The 17,823-nt window shown below is 35.1% G+C and overlaps 1 protein-coding gene across 1 annotated transcript in view; it reads right to left on the bottom strand.

The window, feature by feature from the left end:
- Positions 1 to 1,685: 1,685 nt before the first annotated feature.
- lov (BTB/POZ domain-containing jim lovell protein) overlaps positions 1,686 to 17,823 on the bottom strand; it is a 41,292-nt gene continuing 25,154 nt past the window's right edge. The window contains 3 exon segments of the mRNA XM_074184740.1: positions 1,686 to 6,897; positions 6,900 to 7,258; positions 11,506 to 11,628. Coding sequence (XP_074040841.1) covers positions 6,640 to 6,897; positions 6,900 to 7,258; positions 11,506 to 11,628 — 740 coding nt within the window. The 3' untranslated portion in view covers positions 1,686 to 6,639.

Genomic DNA, 17,823 nt, shown 5'->3' with positions numbered 1-17,823 from the left:
ACATTATTGGCCACCTAGATCATCCGACTCGACGCCTTTAGATTTTTTCTTGTGTGGTTACCTGAAACAAAAAGTGTACCGAAGTAGACCATACAACATACAACATCTGGAAAATACCATTCGCGAGTACTGTGCAAATATAAACCCCCGATTTATCAAAAATGCAGTTACAGATGTCAGTAGAAGGACCATAATTTGTATTGAACGTGGAGGACGACATACTGAAATGTAGGCTATAAGTCTCTGACAACCTCATTTAGATCAATAAGTAATTTTTTGTACCCATCTGTATTTTCTATAATATTATTTTTGTTTAAAATTTATAATAATAATAATAGTTCTATCGAAATTATTTGCATTTTTTTCAGTTGCCTCTGCTTTTTCGAAATCAAAGGTTTGTTTAAGAAAATAGCCAAGTGATTGAAACTTTGCACCAGTCATGTTAAAATTTTTATAGCAAATTTTTAATTTCACTCTCAAAATGTCCGTATAAGTAAAAATGTATCAGAAAAGTTAAACTCCATGATGAGTTTGTTATGTATACATGAATTGATGACAATTAACCGAACTTGTTTTTTAAAATAAAGGGGATATCTATCAAAAATAAGCAAAACGTTAACTTTTGTTAAATTCAATCTAGAAATGAACTTTTTCATTTTTTTTTCAAAAAAAAAGTTGAATTTGACAAACACTGAACGTCAGTGGGTCGCAGTTGGCCGCATCATTTTAAGTTAAATTTAAAGCACAAACAAGTGTCGAAGTTAAATTTCATTAAAACTTCTCGAAAAAAAAAGTTTCCCATATGGTGCGCACTTTAATGGTGACACTGTATATAATACTTTGGCAGTCAAATTTACAATCGTCTTTGTTTTTCTTATGTTGCAGAAATGGTACAAACCAACAAACGGTTATCTAATTTGAAATCACTCCGCGATTCAAAAAGAAGAAAGACTGGAAAAATGTGAATCACAGGTTCCTGACAAGGAAAGCAGCAGTTCTTCATCAAATTCTTCGGATTCCAGCAAAGTTGATGAGACTGTGAATATTCCTGCACTGACGCCTGTCGGATATAATCCAACGCCGTTCGTGGGGGAGTAGTTGTTTTCTGATAGGCGTCAGTCCATTCAACCTACTGTGTAGGTACATCCGAGACTGGCTTGAACGTTTAAAGTTCATTTCTTTAGATTTGTTTACTGCCAGTCTTCAAGCATAGCCCACTGACTAATAATAAAATATTCTTGAGCTTTGGTTTAGTCTCCGGATAATTTTTTTCCTGGGATTTTTGTTGATTTATTTTTCAAAACAAGTTTAACGTCTTCTGGAGAGCTCAGAATAACTGTAATGAGCCTAATTTTGGTGCATTGAGTTTTCCAAGCCTGAATAGTTCAATATGGTTTTTGTTGATATTATAGTTTTCTGAAATGTATTCAACTGCCTGCTTATCTTCTGAGTTACGTTCATTTTGCGTATTTTTCTGTGATTTTATAATATTGTAAATTATTAAATTTGAAGTGAATGAATGAATTCGTGTTTGTAATATTGTCCAATTCTTCGATTTGATTATTTTCCTTATCTAGTAGATTCTTCCACTTGACTATTTTTTCATGGGTTGTATCAAGAAAAAGAAGCAGGTGCAGTTAATTCTCCCACCTTCGGAAGTGACATGGTAAATGAAACAATTTTACACGAAGCTTCATTAGTTTTATTCAACATTTCCAAAAACTAAGCCTACCTAAATATCAAATATCTATAATATATATTTCTTGTTCCTATTTATAATACATTTTTTTATTATTATTGAAGTGCGTATGTTGCACTTTTATCACACCTCGTACTTTGCGAAAACAGTTATTGCCATGAATGGCTGATTATTTTTGTATACTAGGTATTCCGTCCTTGTGGTATACTTTTATAACATTGTGATTCATCTCAAAACGGATAAAAATATTGTTAATAATTACCCTGTTTCTCAATTTGTCCAAATTATTCCTAAAATTGAAACCAAGAATCATATAAGATGTACGAGGTGTCAAATTCTTAAAGTTTATTCCTTATCTGTTTTATTACCTATCGATTTTTTACAGTGATTGCACCAATATACAAGATTGCAACATTAAATTTTTATACACAATTATGCCAGAGGTTACGTTCCATTTTCTGAGAATTCCGAAAAATTCCAAATTTTATTATACAAATTTCTAAGTTCAATTGATAGAACTAACAAGAGATATACAAATTTATTGCACTTACATGACAGAAATAAAAATTACAATATGAGTATTTTTGGTACTGTCTCTGTTCAAAATTCATACCCTGCACTTATAGAATATTTATCCATTTATATTGTCTAGGTTGTGCTTGTGCAAGACAAATGTAAATCAATGTGAATGAGTCAGTCAGATTCAAAAAATATTCATTTGTTCACTGTAAAATACGACCCAGTTTGTACTGAGTGAAATAAAGGTTTTCAAATTGAATCAATCATAATGAGAAACATATTACTTTTGTGTCGACTGACAAATGTGGTTATGTATTCTGAAAATGTGCCATAGAGTTAAAATGAAGAGGAACTGAGAATAATTAACTACGTGGGAAAAATTAAACTAATAATACTTTTTAGGAATGTCAGTGTGTTGTACTGAAATATATACAACTTAATATTATTGAACCAGCACCATCAATAGTTTATCTGTAAATTAAAACTTATTCAAACAGAAAATGTATTCATCAAAAACAACTGACGTTCTGCTTTATTTTGTGACAAACAATGACGATGAATCTAATGATTGTCTTCCAGTAATTGTATTCGTGTAGGAAGAATGGGATCTTATAAAATTTAAAGTGGTATAGAGGTAGATGTCAGTTAGAGAATACATTTTGTGTTATTCATAAATACTATTTTGAAAGGAACACATTAAGCTTGTCTTAAATAAAAGCAGCTCATAAAAATAATACCATGTGCACAACCATACATTTTTGAGTAGAGAAAACTATTTGTACAATAAAATAATATAACATCACAAGATGATAAACTGAGAAACATAGAGAAAAATACAATAAATATACAGTATAAGGAAACAAAAAGTGGTAACATATAAATCTCACTTACTAAAAGAAGTGCCATATATTCTTCACCTAGTGAATGCGTGGCAAATCCAAATCTAATTCTAGAGTCTAACGAATGGCTACTCATCTTTGAGTAGCTGTTATCACATTTTAAAATTATATTTTTTATGGATAAATTAGTGAAAAGTACTGATAACTATTTTACCAACATAATATTTCATTTGTATAGGGAGAGTTATAATGTTTTCGTCGCATTAAAAGTTCTTCTAATGCTAAAAAATAATTTGAATTTCAGAAAATATCAAAATGATCGTTATTCTAATGATGTGTCTTGAACTTTGTATTGTAACTCTGATTTAATTTCAAACTGCAAGTTTTGAACTCACTAATACCCTGCTTAGATGTATTGAAAATTCAAAACTAAGTATATTGTATTTATATGTGAAATAATAAACAGACGTGTTTTTTCTGAAATATTTCTATCACAGATGCAACTGTTTAATCTGATAAAAATGTTTCAGAAGATGTTTTTCTAGAACTAACAATTACTTAAATGTTGACAGTTCGGAAAAAATATATCACATAACTTTCACTTCACTAATATTCTTTAGAAGTGATAATTTTCTAGAACTTGCAGCCAAATTATGAGAAAATTTATTTGTACATTGTTGACCGTATACATATATTTTATATATTCGCACAAAATCATAACTTTCACAAATTTTCTATGCAACATATTTCACAAAGTTACTCTTTTAGGGCAAACATATTTTATTAATTTAATTTTGAATTTCTCAACATACACATAGTCAACACAGAATTATGTACAGAAATTTCTTATATCGAGAGTCCTAGAGGCTTATAGAAATCCGGCAAATTTTCGTACAATAATCTAGACCATTTTTCTTGAATCATTTTGCCAAATATTCAAAAATAGAAAAATTTCTGATAGCATCAGCATAAATCATCACATTGAAAAATTATCAGTTTTAAAATTCAACAAAATCTTCAGTCAGTTCCAACTGTATAATTATCGTTATATATTTCATCTGTAAGTATTATAAAAAGTTTATATTATCTGTAACTATTAGTTTGTATTGGGGATATAAAAATACTGAAAAACCGGGGATCTCGCGAGATCAAAAATACATTTGTTGAACTTAATACTGTAGTTAAATATAATCTGTATACTGTACAAACTGTTTATAAAAAATCACTAGTATCGCAGCTGAAAAATAATACCGGACTGCTGGTTCAGTATACGAATTTTTCCGAAAAAGTTTTCTTAGAAATTCTACTGAACAAGCAGGCAAGAAAGAACGACGAACAAAAACCTTTGTATATAGAATATTGAGTAAATATTTGGTAAAAAATCTGTATATTTCAGGAACTGTATATAAAATGGTATTAGTCAAAGAAAAACTGTGTTATATAATGTTGGAACGTTGGCAATATGATATATCAGTCTTATTATGAATAAATTCCGAGTGAAGAAATAGTTTCTGACGAGTATATGTACATTTCCTGCCTCACTTCGGAATTTGGTAAACTTTCTTTCTATACCGGAAAAATAATTTGAAAACAGGAAGCACAACAGCTTACACTAATCAATAAACATTAAACAACAATACCACATCAGGTGGTTTCACAAACGCAATTAATACATAAATAATAACGACGCTTTTCATCATATTTTCATATATTTTAGTAAATCTAGTTCTAATATTGCCCCTATAGTGTTAATTGGACGGTACAAACTGGCATGAAAATCTGGAATCATAACGGAATAAAAAACAATCAGTCTACGGAAGAAATCAATAAAGCCTCAAATGATCCACAAGAATGAAATTACTTGGGAAATACAGTTCAGTAGTGAAGACATGATCTGTCATGTCCCAATATGGATAACTGAAATTGATTTAGGTAGATGTGAAGAAAATTCAGGAAAAATGCTATTTCTGTACTTTCTTCAATTCTATTTTTATTCCTCCAACATTGATGGACATAGGTTAGATCCAAAGTGAGTGGATCTATTCGACCCTCCACCGCAACCCGCAAGGGTTTATTGTGGATGACACCTATTCTCACTTGGCCAAACAAACCCAGCTTCTCAACGAAGACGATTGGTTTGTGTGGTGAGTGGTCTTTCAGGTCAGATGGTAAGTGTACGGCTCTGCCGAACTCAAAAGACCTAATTCGGACCCCAGCGGGGTACGAATTGAGTCTTTTGAGGTAGTCGGATAGTCAAGTTGCAAAATTCCCACCTTGATACCCACGACAACCTTCCCATATGAGGGTTTTTGCACGTCAGCTACGCCTGACGATGCCTTAGATTCAGCCTTGCAGGGCTTTTTCGCCCCTGGTTTTCGTGAAACCTCACTTGAGCGCAAACGTTTGCTAACCTGCTCATGGGAGGTTAGTTCCCCCACCTGAGACAGATTCTGCGTTCGCCGCAGCTCTCGCTCCTGAACTAAATTTACAGGGAGGTCAGTTGGAGTCGTAAACTCGACATCCATGTCCTCTGTAGACTCGCTACTGGATTAAATTTTACAGGAAGATCAGTTGGGGTCGTAAACTCGACATCCATCTCCTCTGCAGACTTAACCCCGAACTAAATTTACAGGGAGGTCAGTTGGAGTCGTAAACTCGACATCCGTCTCCTCTGTAGACTCGCTCCTGATCTGAGTTTACAGGGAGGTCAGTTGTAGTCGTAAGCTCGACATCCATCTCCTCTGTAGACTCGATTCTGAACTAAATTTACAGGGAGGTCAGTTGAAGTCGTAAAACTCGACATCCATGTCCTCTGTAGACTCGCTCCTGGATTAAATTTTACAGGAAGATCAGTTGGAGTCGTAAACTCGACATCCATCTCCTCTGTAGACTCGCTCTTGAACGTAATTTAGAGTGAGGTCCGTTGGAGTCGTAAACTCGACATCCATCTCCTCTGTAGACTCGATCCTGAACTAAATTTACAGGGAGGTCAATTGGAGTCGTAGACTTGACATCCATCTCTTCTATAGACTCGATCCTGAACTAAATTAACAGGGAGGTCAGTTGGAGTCATAGACTCGACATCCATTTCTTCTGTAGACTCGCTCCTGGAATTAATTTTACAGGAAGATCAGTTAGAGTCGTAAACTCGACATCCAGCTTGATGGATATATTCAATTCAGTTTTTTAGAAAATACATGAAAGCTTTGGTATACTTGGAAAGCAATAGATTTTTGAAAAGTATAATCACTTGCTATTGAAATTTGTTAGTTATATTGTACATTGGCAATTTTTGTTTCGTTTAATAGCTTTTCTGAAAAAATATCCAAAACTATAACATCACAAATTGAAAGATGGCGATGATTTCAACATCCAAATATTAAAAGAAATGTGTATTTCTTTAATATTTTGAATGAAAGGTATCTGAGAAATATACAGAATAATACATTTCATTTGCAGGAGACCTTGTGGTGAACTGAGGGTTAAATATCCGACTTTTTCAGTTCTATTCCAGATTAGAGAACCAGTTTGCCTTTTCCATCAAATCGTACTTATCTACAATCCGACAACAGTACATTCAATTCAGTTTTGACCATTTTGTTGTACTAACTCTCTTCTATCTTCGATAGACAGGGAGGGTGGCCGGAATACATCCTGTTCTTCGTCCATTTCTTTCGTTCGTTGCTTACAGTCTTCTTCCATTGGCTGATGCTGTTGTTGACTGTAATGCTCTCTACTTTTCTCACTTTGAGGCAACAGGTGGATCATACTCACTGGTATGGGAAAACCCGTACCAAAATCTGGGTAGAAACTGTGTGCAAAAGGATTGAAAACGGGGGTTGGGGATGAGGCTGATCTTCAGTGCTAGGCGGCCTCGTATTTGGTTGGATTTGGTCAACTTCCCTTTCTGTTTTGCAAGCATTATTGTTATTGTTCCCTCCCGACATGTTGAGAATATCCATTGAAGGAGTGGGTCCACCTATACAGTCTTTTCGTAGCTGCTCCAATTTGAGGCTTTTTCCATATTTTCCTCGAACGTACATGAGAAGGGAGTTGTAAGGAATACCGAATATCCTGGACGCTTGGCTGGTGGTCATCTTTTTATTCCACACATGTTGGAGAGCTTCAGTTAGTTCTGCGTTCGTCCAAGATCTAGGAGGACCTCCTCGTGGGGCGGAATGTTGGCCTTTTGGTCTTCCCACTGAAAATTTCAAACATAAATCAAACACACGTGAATGAAAAAAAAAATCATTATAAAAATTTTTTTGTGCTATCAATGGAAAATTATTATATTTTCAGTTATTCAGTAATAATCCAATTCCTATGGTGACATTGACTCAGGCTCAATTTGTTTATCCTTGAGATGATTCAGCATTTTATGGAGTCGAATGTTATTCAAAGTAGTTCGTGATTATATGAATTGGTTTGCGAAGGTCATCGCATAGTGACCACTTTGCAATGGATACGAGTCAAAATTTTCAGAAATATCATTGAAAATATCATGAGGTGTTGGGAAAGAAATCTTTTGGATTTCTACTTCTTCATCTTAATAATAATAATAAGGAAGGAGTTGTATCAACTTGATGTAAAGACTCGAAAAATGCTACATCTCAATAGGAGTTTGCATCCCAAATCGTCCATTCCACGGTTGTACTTTCCCCGACAACAGGAAGGCTGTCGACCTTTGAGTTTGAAGTGTCTACATGACAGAATGGTACTGTCTACAGATACTGTAGTACTGGTACAGTTTTTTTTTTTAACAGATGGGGTCTTCTTCAATAACATTGAAGATCATGGCTTATCAAAGCGCCTGACGTTCGCTTTTCTCAGGTCGAGTGGGCTGAAGTCAACATGGTTTGCCAGGATGGTGTCTTCAACACCTTAGTCTACCGCAGTCGCGTGATGGGTATAGAGGTTCCTGACACAAGGTGCAGGGCCCTGCCGCGAGGTGCCCAAGACCGTAATGCATTTGCTATCAGCATGTCCAGCATATGCGGTCTCGGCATATATCCATCGACATAACGCGGTCCTAAGAGTGATATATTACCATCTACGACATTCTTACCGTATTGACGAGACACCGGTGTTGCCTTACGCTACGGGGGATATTATATCCGTTGTGGGGAACAATAAGTGCCTCAAGCTCATACAAGCTGATAAGCCTTCACGACCACAAAATGCCATTTGTCGTGGAGTTTTCAGCTCCTGGCGAGACAAATATCGTCTGAATAGAGAAGGAAAAACGGATGAAATATCGAAATTTTCTCTACGAACTCCGCAGACTCTATCCAGATCACTCTGTCAAGATGGTTGTTCTGATTATTGGAGTCCTTGGTGGAATGATACCCTCTCTACTCTCGAATCTTAAAATTATACCGGCTTGCCGCATTATGGCAGAAATCTTAGCCGAACAGATGCATAAGGCTGTCATTCTTGGCTCACTGCGCTTGCTCAGGGCATATGATTCTCGGACCCAATGATCACTTATCCCGCGGTGTGGGGAGTGGTCATTGGTTGATAATGCTGGCGCGCCCTCCCGAATGTATCGGGGCTTAGGGGGATAGGGCCTGATCAGCGCACACTACGGTGGGAAATAATAGTAATTATGATAATAATAATAATACTTCTCATTATCCTGTGAGACAATCAAAAAGGTACATTGTGTAGGATTAATCAGAAAAGAGCTTAAAAATGAAACTGAAAATAAAACATTTCACTAAGAGTAACACATTCATTGAATTTTTCATTTTATTTTTCAATCATTTCCTGAAGGGAGTAATAGGTTTTCTCTAGTAGAAGAGACTTAAGTGTAATTTTGAAGCTGAGGATAATACTAGAGTTTTTTAGTTCAAGTGGTAGCATTTTAAATAATCTGAGACCTATTACATTGGGGGAACTGTAAGTCAGTGCATTTTTACAATATGGCATATGAAAGTCCGTCCTGCACCTGGTATCAATAGAATGCACATTTTCATTTCTTATGAAACAGTTACAGTTATTATATGCAAAAACACATAATTCGAATATATACAGGCATGTAAATGTTAACATTTCAACATTTAAAAAATGCTTTTACATCTTGTATTTCTTGAGAGAGACTCCTGCTATACATCTTATGATATTTTTCTGTATGAAGCTCCCCAGATGTATTACCATACCGAAGACGCGATTCGACTTGAGCATGATACAGCATAATCAGCTGTTTCTGGTATAAAATATTACGAATGTTTCTCAGAAGAAAATTCATGGAGTTCAATTTTGATACAACTGTTCCACAATGAGTTTTCCAGCTGAGAAATTCATCCAAGTGTACACCTGAAAACTTCACCGCAGAGCACGGAGAAATTTCATCATCTTCAATTCTAAAGTTGAAACTGGGCAATTTCTTATTGTCTAGCATGAACTATTATCAAACGTGTTTTTTGATTATTCAAATGTAGAGAGTATACAGGTGTTTTAATTTTTGCAGCATTAAGTTACCTTTGGTTTGTAGAGTTTAATCTATTTTATCTGATATAACCAGTGATGTGACATCTGCATATAGTGTAAAATGAGAAAATGTGAAAATATTGTAATAGTCCAAAAATTAATTAAGATTAAGATTAGGGTTTAGACAGTTTCGTGCGAAATCTGAACAAGATAATTTATGTCATTGTTGAGCGATGTTTCGTGATCAATAAGCTGATTGACTTTATCGGAGTAATACAAGTTAGTGTCGTCTGCATATGTATGAATGTTGAATAACTTAAGAACAGTGGAAAAGTCAGATGTGCGGGGCTCCACGACGTACACTCATATTATCCGGCTGACTATCATTTATCACAACACGTTGCTTTCTATTTCTTTTTTAAATGAACTAATAAAATCACTTATGGGTGCGCTGTTTACGACCAGTGATCTGTTTTCTTTATTTACTTTGCATATTCTAGAAAAACAGTCAATTTCCCGGCGATATTGAATAAAAACTCGAGATTCACAATACGCTCAATAATGATCAGCTCTTATCGTGAATACTCATCCAAACCTCAGTAATACTTCAAAGACATTCCAGCACATCTGTTGGTATGTTGATCAGTGTGAGGAATTCATGAATCTATTTGGAAGTGGAATTGGTATACAGTGTCATCTCCAAAGTATGCACCATATAGGAAACTTATTTATTAAGGATTGTTTGATGAATAAACATCATCCTGTATACGACGGTTTACTTCGAAAGCCTGCAATATTACAAATTACACAACTATGGTGTTAACCACGGTCAATTTTTGTTGAAGGGTGAAATAATTTTCAAAGTTTTTGGTGCAAAGTTATTTTTATTTCTTGTTAACACAGAAAATTACTCAAAATTGTACTGTATTGTAACAAGAACTTAATATTCAATAATATCAAATCACAAAACATCAATTTGAAAATAGGTATTTTGGAACGAATCCATTGATTTTCTGGAGATTATTTTGGAGAACTATTATGGACAAGAAAATTTCCAGAAAATCAATGAGTTTGTTCCGAAATATCTATTTTATTTTAATGTTTTGTGATTTGATATTATTGAGTATTAAGCTCTTGTTACAATATAGTATAATTTTGAGTAATTTTCGGTATTAACAAAAAATAAAAAAACTTTACATCAAAAACTGAAAATTATTTTACTCTTCAAAAAAATTGACTGTGGTTAACACCATAATTGTGTAACTCGTAATGTTACAGGCTTTTCAAATGAACCGTCGTATACAGGATGTTATTTTTATCGTTTTAGCAAATATTTGTTTTCGTAGCCCCCATTTGAAAAAAAATGAGTAAAAAAATACAACTTCGCTTGGATGGCCATGACTTCAAATCTTGATGTATTTTTTATTGCTGAACAACTTTTTTGAATAACATTTCCCGAGATTTTTCAAAATAGGAGTACTTTATTCCTGTCTCAAAATCGAATATTTGAAGGCTCCTCGTATATTACGTGTGTTTTACTGTATTTTGTTGGTACATGGTTAGTTTTAAGTGATGCACAAACTTTTATCAAAAATGAATTTTTGTCGAAAACCCTTCAATAAATAAGTTTCCCATATGATGCATACTTTGGGGATGACACTGTATACCAAAATTAGGTCCAAAAATTAGGTCCATATTGTCCAAATAATTCAGTTTTCAAATATTTCAACCCAAATACTTGAATGAATATCGGAATTTTCGAAATCAGACCAAAGACAATGAGAATTTTAAATGAGGCATCTCGTCGATAAAAAAAACTCACGAATAGATTATTTCCCTAACCCTTGAATGATCACTTTCCAATGTTCGAACTATGTTCGAACTATCTTTCGAATTGAATTATTTTTTTTAAGCAAAGTATCACTTATATGATTATATTAAACAAGTATTTTCTGTAGATACATCAGATAAGAAACATTGCATTTTTCCTAAGAGAAAATTATGGATACGAGAACTTACTTTTCTTTTTAACGAACATATCGGAATCAGGTGTCGTCCTAGGATTCGGCATATCAAATAAAGGATTCCTGCAGCCATCTAGTCCCGTTGGAAATAGCCCCAAAGGTGAGTCTAACCCGAAAACTGAAAAATGTATAAGTTGAAGTGGAGAATAAAAAAGTTGAGTGCAGGGGAACATGCAATGAATTTTTGATATATGTATCAGTTTTTCATCAGCTTTTCTGAAACGTCAGTAAAAGGAATGATGAGAACATTCATTAAACAGCAACTGAAAAATATTGGATGAGACTATTGAAAGCTTTATTCGATGTTGGGAACATTCAAGCCAGAAAATCCTTCTCGATAATATTCAGTCAACTATAAGTTGGTTAAGGCTTTCACAACCGAGATTTTCAGTGCAACGATCTTCATCCGGGTCGTCGTAGTCTGAAACTGTATCCTAACGTTTGGATTTGGAATCCCATACTCAAAAATGCTAAGGTGGCAACAGTGCAATGCAATGTCACGTCATCAACAGGTAATAGCACTTCGGCCAATAGCAACGCATCAACAAGAAAGGCGGGCTACCTGAGTCAACATAAATACAACCTACGAACTAGAAATCACCACCCTGACAAGAGTCAGGCAATACTGTTCACCCGGAGGATGATACACCCGGAAAGAAACGTCATCTTCAACGGACAAGACGAAGTCCGTGGACCAATGAAGCTAGATACTTGGGGGGTCAAACTAGACGAAAGATTAACGTTCAGGTCTCACGTACGACAGAGAATACCATTATTACCAATAATAGGCCGAAGAAGCAAAATGGAACTGAAAGTGAAGATGCTGATAATAAAGACCGTAATATTACCGATAATCCTGTATGCCTGCACTGCCCGGGGCCAGTGCACAGCGACAAACAGAAGACAGATCCACGCGTGCGTAAGGGCCGCCGTAAACGCACCAAGATATGTACCGAATAGGTACATATTCCGGGATCTAGACCTGAACATACACTATGTAGACGTATACATGAGAAAACATGCAGAGGACACGTTTGAGAGAATTCGAGCGCACGATAATCCAGCGCTAAGCGTCCTACATAACGCTCTAAATAGGGATGACCCCATAGGAAGCCAACGAAGCAGAACCAAAGACCACCCCCGAGAATCGTTGTCAGGCGGCTTCGATAAGTATACATTTTTATAACCAGATTCAGATTCATTTCATTTTAAATACAATAGGAACCAACACTCGCTCGCGATAAAAAGACAATTGTGTCCGGTTAGTTTTTGAGGGACCCCATGCAAAAATTCAGGTAGGAAAGTCATGATGAAACAAAGCAACCGAATTAGAAAGTTAAAGCACCTTAAGGTTGATTTTCGACCACAAGAGGTCAGATGTCAATCTTGCTGAAGTGCCCATCAGTAAGTTGATGACCGCTTCGGAGGAGCAGGGGTGAATGGACGAGATAGGATGTTTTGCACACATTGACCGTATGGGGAAGATTTCAACTCAGGGCACTCAATTGAGGAGGGGGCATGGGGGGCGGGGAATCACCAGTCATCAGTGAATCATCAAAATGAATAAACTTGTGAAGAAGCCAGCCACTCGTGCTGGCGAAACATTAGGATACAGTTCCAAAGTACGATGGCCTTCAATCTCGAATGAAGATCGTAGCACTGATTCAGTTAACTATTAGGGTAGTACTGGCTGGAATCTGTATAGCCACCAGGAGTTCGACGTCCCACTTTTGTTTGATGCGATCAATGATTCATGATGGGAGGAGCCATCGAAAGTAGTTCATTAATGTAGTTGAACTTCGCGTTTTTCAATCTAACGGGGCTGAACTCGGAAACCAAGAAGTTCACCATGACTCACCAACCAGGTTTTCAAAACCCTCGTCAACTGTGGGGTGTGAGGTTTCTGATACCAACTGAGGTATTCTGCTCTAAGGCTGAAGAAAGTGGTTACAGCTGTAGTCGGCATATTCAAAAGTTAGTTCCTGAACATTTCGATGAACATTCACTGGTCAGAACTGGCAAAATATCTTGGATTGGAGGTAACCTCGAACTCATATTCAAACTTCGAGAATTGAAAAAATGAGTCTTTTCATCACTGGGTATATTACAAAGAGTTGAGGAATTTCACAAATCGTACGGTGAATTTCGAGAAGAATTTCGCTCAACTATCGCTTATCAAAAAGTAAATGTTATTGAAAGGAAGTATCTAAGCTGGAGGTTCATAATAAAAAAGGTCGGAAGTCAATTACTGCAAAAAAAATCAACAATTTTTTTGGCGATATCACTAATAGCAACTCCAGGCCTGATGTTGACAGTTTTTGAATTCAAATTTTCAAAATTTCATGAATAAGAATGAAGTTTACACTATTCTGTTAGGTGTTGAGTCTAATGATGAAGGACCTATAATATCAGCCTACAAATATTATAATATTGTTGGCCTATTATTTTACCCCACATATTCCTCAATGATTATTACTATGATTACTCAATGATTGTGTTGAAAAAAATGAGAATATATCAGTCTTGAAACATTCGCATGTTATTTAACAAGCCAAACCAAGTAATGCAGAGTAGGAGCAATCAGGTACGAGAGATACAAGTCCATTGAAACAAATGCACCAGAACCATTTTGAGTTTGCGCCATCACTTCGACTATTACCGCATCGCTTTCGATAATGTATGCCGCAGTAACAGACGAAAACTACAGGTATAAAAACCTGCAGGCCATGGTTAATAAACCTGGAAACATCAGACAATTTTGTGTTCTGTCAGAGTCACTCCGCATTTTCATGCATTTGCTCTTTTGGCTACGATAAGAGTTCATCATTAAATAATTAATAGTGCATACTTTTCATATAACTGAAAATATATTCTTTATGTCTACGATTACATTCCGCCAAACTAGGAAGTGTATTTAGAACTCAACTTCGTTGAACGCTGTTCAATATTCAGTTGTACGAAAGATTGTAATATTTGAACCAAGTTCTAGGTTAAGTCGGGTTCAATTAAGGCAGATTGTACACAGTGGGCCGAATTGGACACTTTTAAAAAGAAAGTCCTGTTTTAAAACAAGATAGATTAAAAATGATGGCTATGTCTGAGGGTCAAATTTTATGACAAACTCAATGGTGAAAATCGCATATCTGTATCTGTCATCGTTTCTGAGTTACAGCATATTTTTGGAAAATGTGCTTTTTCAAAAAGTTGCTGTAACTTTTTTCCTGTCAAAAATTTCTTGTTTGTATGAAAAAATTTCTATAGCACTTTCTTACGAAGAATTCAAGGGTGTGAAAAACTTATTTTTTCAAATGAGATATCAATAGTTGTTGATGGAAAATATTTTAAATGAGACACCCTGTATATTCCTGCACATTTCAATAGAGCTTAAAATTACCTTACCAAAAATATATCATACTTGATGTTTTGCTGGAGTCATCTTTGAAATACAGGGCTTTTAGATTTTTTCATCTTGACTTTGAAACACATACTTTGATCAAGTAGGCTTTAGACGATGCGGCGACAAAACAGAATGCGAATTTTTACTGAAGACTGTCAAATAATGATTTGAGCACTCAAGCCGCTCTTCAATTGGTGGTTTTTGTTCAATTTTCAAACACATTTGCAATAAAGTGTGAGAATTATGAAAAATGAGATATGATAGTCTGCTTTATACTGTGGAAAATGCAGAACCGGCAAGCAATTTGTATCACGAGAGGTATCCAGAGATAAGAGACAGTTTTGCCAAGATTGCGATGCAACCTAATTGGAGGCCAAAATTATATGAATTAAATAGAGGTAAGGAGGTGAAAGAAATAGTTGTTTTAGGAGCTGTTGAAAATAATCTCAAAACGCCAACTTGGAAAGAATTTGAGAAAACATAATTTATATCAACGATCTCTTCTATGAATTATTACCTTACATATGTGTCATTTATGCAGATGACACATCGATCCTGTGCTCTGACAACAATTGTCAGAATCTGCTTGCAGCCGTGGAACTTGCAGAAAGACAAGTTGAATCGTGGTTCAATTCAAACCTACTGAAACTTAATAAGGATAAAACACAAAAAATAATTTTCTCGACGAATAATAATATTTCTTTGGGCAAAACTGTCAATTTACTGGGAATCACTCTTGACGATGCTATGAACTGGTCACCTCATATAGAGGTATTAAACCAGAAGCTCTCGAAATATTTATTTTTACTTCGACAATTGAGAAACTTTCTTAACATAGAGACTCTTATTTCAGCTTATTATGCATTTTTTCATTCTCACGTCAGCTATGGAACTCTACTCTGGGGTAATTCCTCCAATGTCCGAAAAGTTTTTACGCTTCAAAAGCGTGCAATTAGAATTATTTTGAACGTAGGTTTCCGTCATTTATGCAGGCTATTTTTCAGAAGACTAGGCATTATGATGGTACCATCTATCTTCATATATCAGACACTTTTGGAAACACATAAGAACATAGATAAATTTTCGACCAACTCCCAATTTCATGGGTATAACACACGTGGTGCTAATATTTTGAGACCTCACCGGCTCAATTTACAAAAATCCTCTAAGAACTCACCCGATGTCAATCTATATAATATTCTGCCATCTAGTATGATAAGTTTACCCTTGCCAAGTTTCAAAAAGCGCGTCAAGGACTATCTAATGAAACAAAGTTTTTATAGTACGGAGGAATATATTGCCACATCAGTGCTTGAAAAATTTTTATAATATACTATGTTTATTATTTTATGTTTACTTTCTTTTGTGAAATTGTATGTACATTTTATTCAATTACTTTTCTGTATATTTTATTTGATAATGTGTTTTCTTTATAATTTACTGTTACTGTTTTATGTTCAGTTATGATGTTCATCTACATGTTGTACCACCGACTTGCTACTAATGTACCTTTATAAACCGTAGTGAAATAAATATTTATCTATCTATCTATCATGTCTAGCCATACAGGACCAGAAGAATTCATGAGCTCAGACAAGGAGATTTTGAGTGCTGCATGGCTTTTTGCTAGTGGTTTCTGGAAATTTGTAACCAAATGCGTGATTTTTCGTTAAATTTTATTTGCACAGATGGAACTTGTTTGAGCAGTGCCAGCATTTCCAAACGGTACAATTATTATACAAAATATTCAGTCTATTGTGGAGCAGAGGAGTGAAGGAAGATTTGAATTAAGTGTGTCAGAAGGTATTTCCAGGGGTGGAATTATCGACCTGTTCATTTAAAATGACACTCTCACATCTCAGAGGTATTTAAAAAAATGTAGGCAAAATAGTGAACCCCTTTTTGATGAATTGCCCCTAATGGAGCTTAGAAAAATATATTTTCAACAAGACGAGGCTTTGCTTCATAACACTGCAATTGTCAATAATTTTTCGGCTGCAAATTATTTTAGTAATAATTGGATAGCCAACCGAAGTCCCAACCATTGGCCGGCCAGGTCACCGTATCTAAAGCCTATGGACTTTTACCTCTGAAGAAGGATCAAAGATCTCATTTTCAAATTGCCGACCAACCCTAGATACGAATTGGAAGCTTCTCTCACTATTGAACTAATTAATTCGTCAAAAACACGTTCAGAAAAGGTGTCGCCTGTGTGTAAGAGAAGCTAGTAGACATTCCGAATACCTTCTCCGAAGAAATATATTTCATTGTTTGTTCTTCTATCATTATTATTATTGTTGAAGTTTCATTTATTGGTAATGAATATAGTATAAATTGTTATCAGTTTTATTGAAACTATGCGTTTTAATTACTGCGGCGGACAGTTTTCTCAACATTTGATAGCTACTGCTGAAGAATTGTTTCCTGTTTTATCGTCGCATCGCCTACTTGATTGAAGTGTGTGTTTCAAAATCTACATGAAAAATTCCAAAAGATCTGTATTTCACAGATGGATCTAGCAAAACAACAAGTGTGCTACATTTTTGGAAAGGTACTTTTATCCTCTATTAAAATATGCAGGAATATACAGGGTGTGTCATTGAAAAATAAGTTTCTCATCAATACTATTGATATCTCATTTGAATAAATAAGTTTTTACACCATTGAATTCTACGTAAAAAAGGGCTTCAGAAATGTTTCCATAGAAACGAGAAATTTTTGACAGGAAAAAAGCTACAGAAACTCTTCGAAACTGCACATTTTTTAAAAACATACTGTAACTGAGAAAGTATGACATATATCGATATGCGGTTTTCACCATTAAGATTGTCATAAAATTTGACCTTCAGACATAGCCATCAGTTTTCATCTATCTAGTTTGAAAACAGAAGTTTCCCTTTAAAATTTGTAGCCCAC

This window comes from Leptinotarsa decemlineata, unplaced genomic scaffold, assembly GCF_025532065.1.
Source record: "Leptinotarsa decemlineata unplaced genomic scaffold, Ldec_3_MD MMD2_tig00026358_RagTag_RagTag, whole genome shotgun sequence".
NCBI classification, from domain to species: Eukaryota; Metazoa; Arthropoda; class Insecta; order Coleoptera; family Chrysomelidae; genus Leptinotarsa; species Leptinotarsa decemlineata.
The sequence above is the reverse complement of the archived record's forward strand: the minus strand, read 5'-3'. Positions and strand labels throughout refer to the sequence as shown.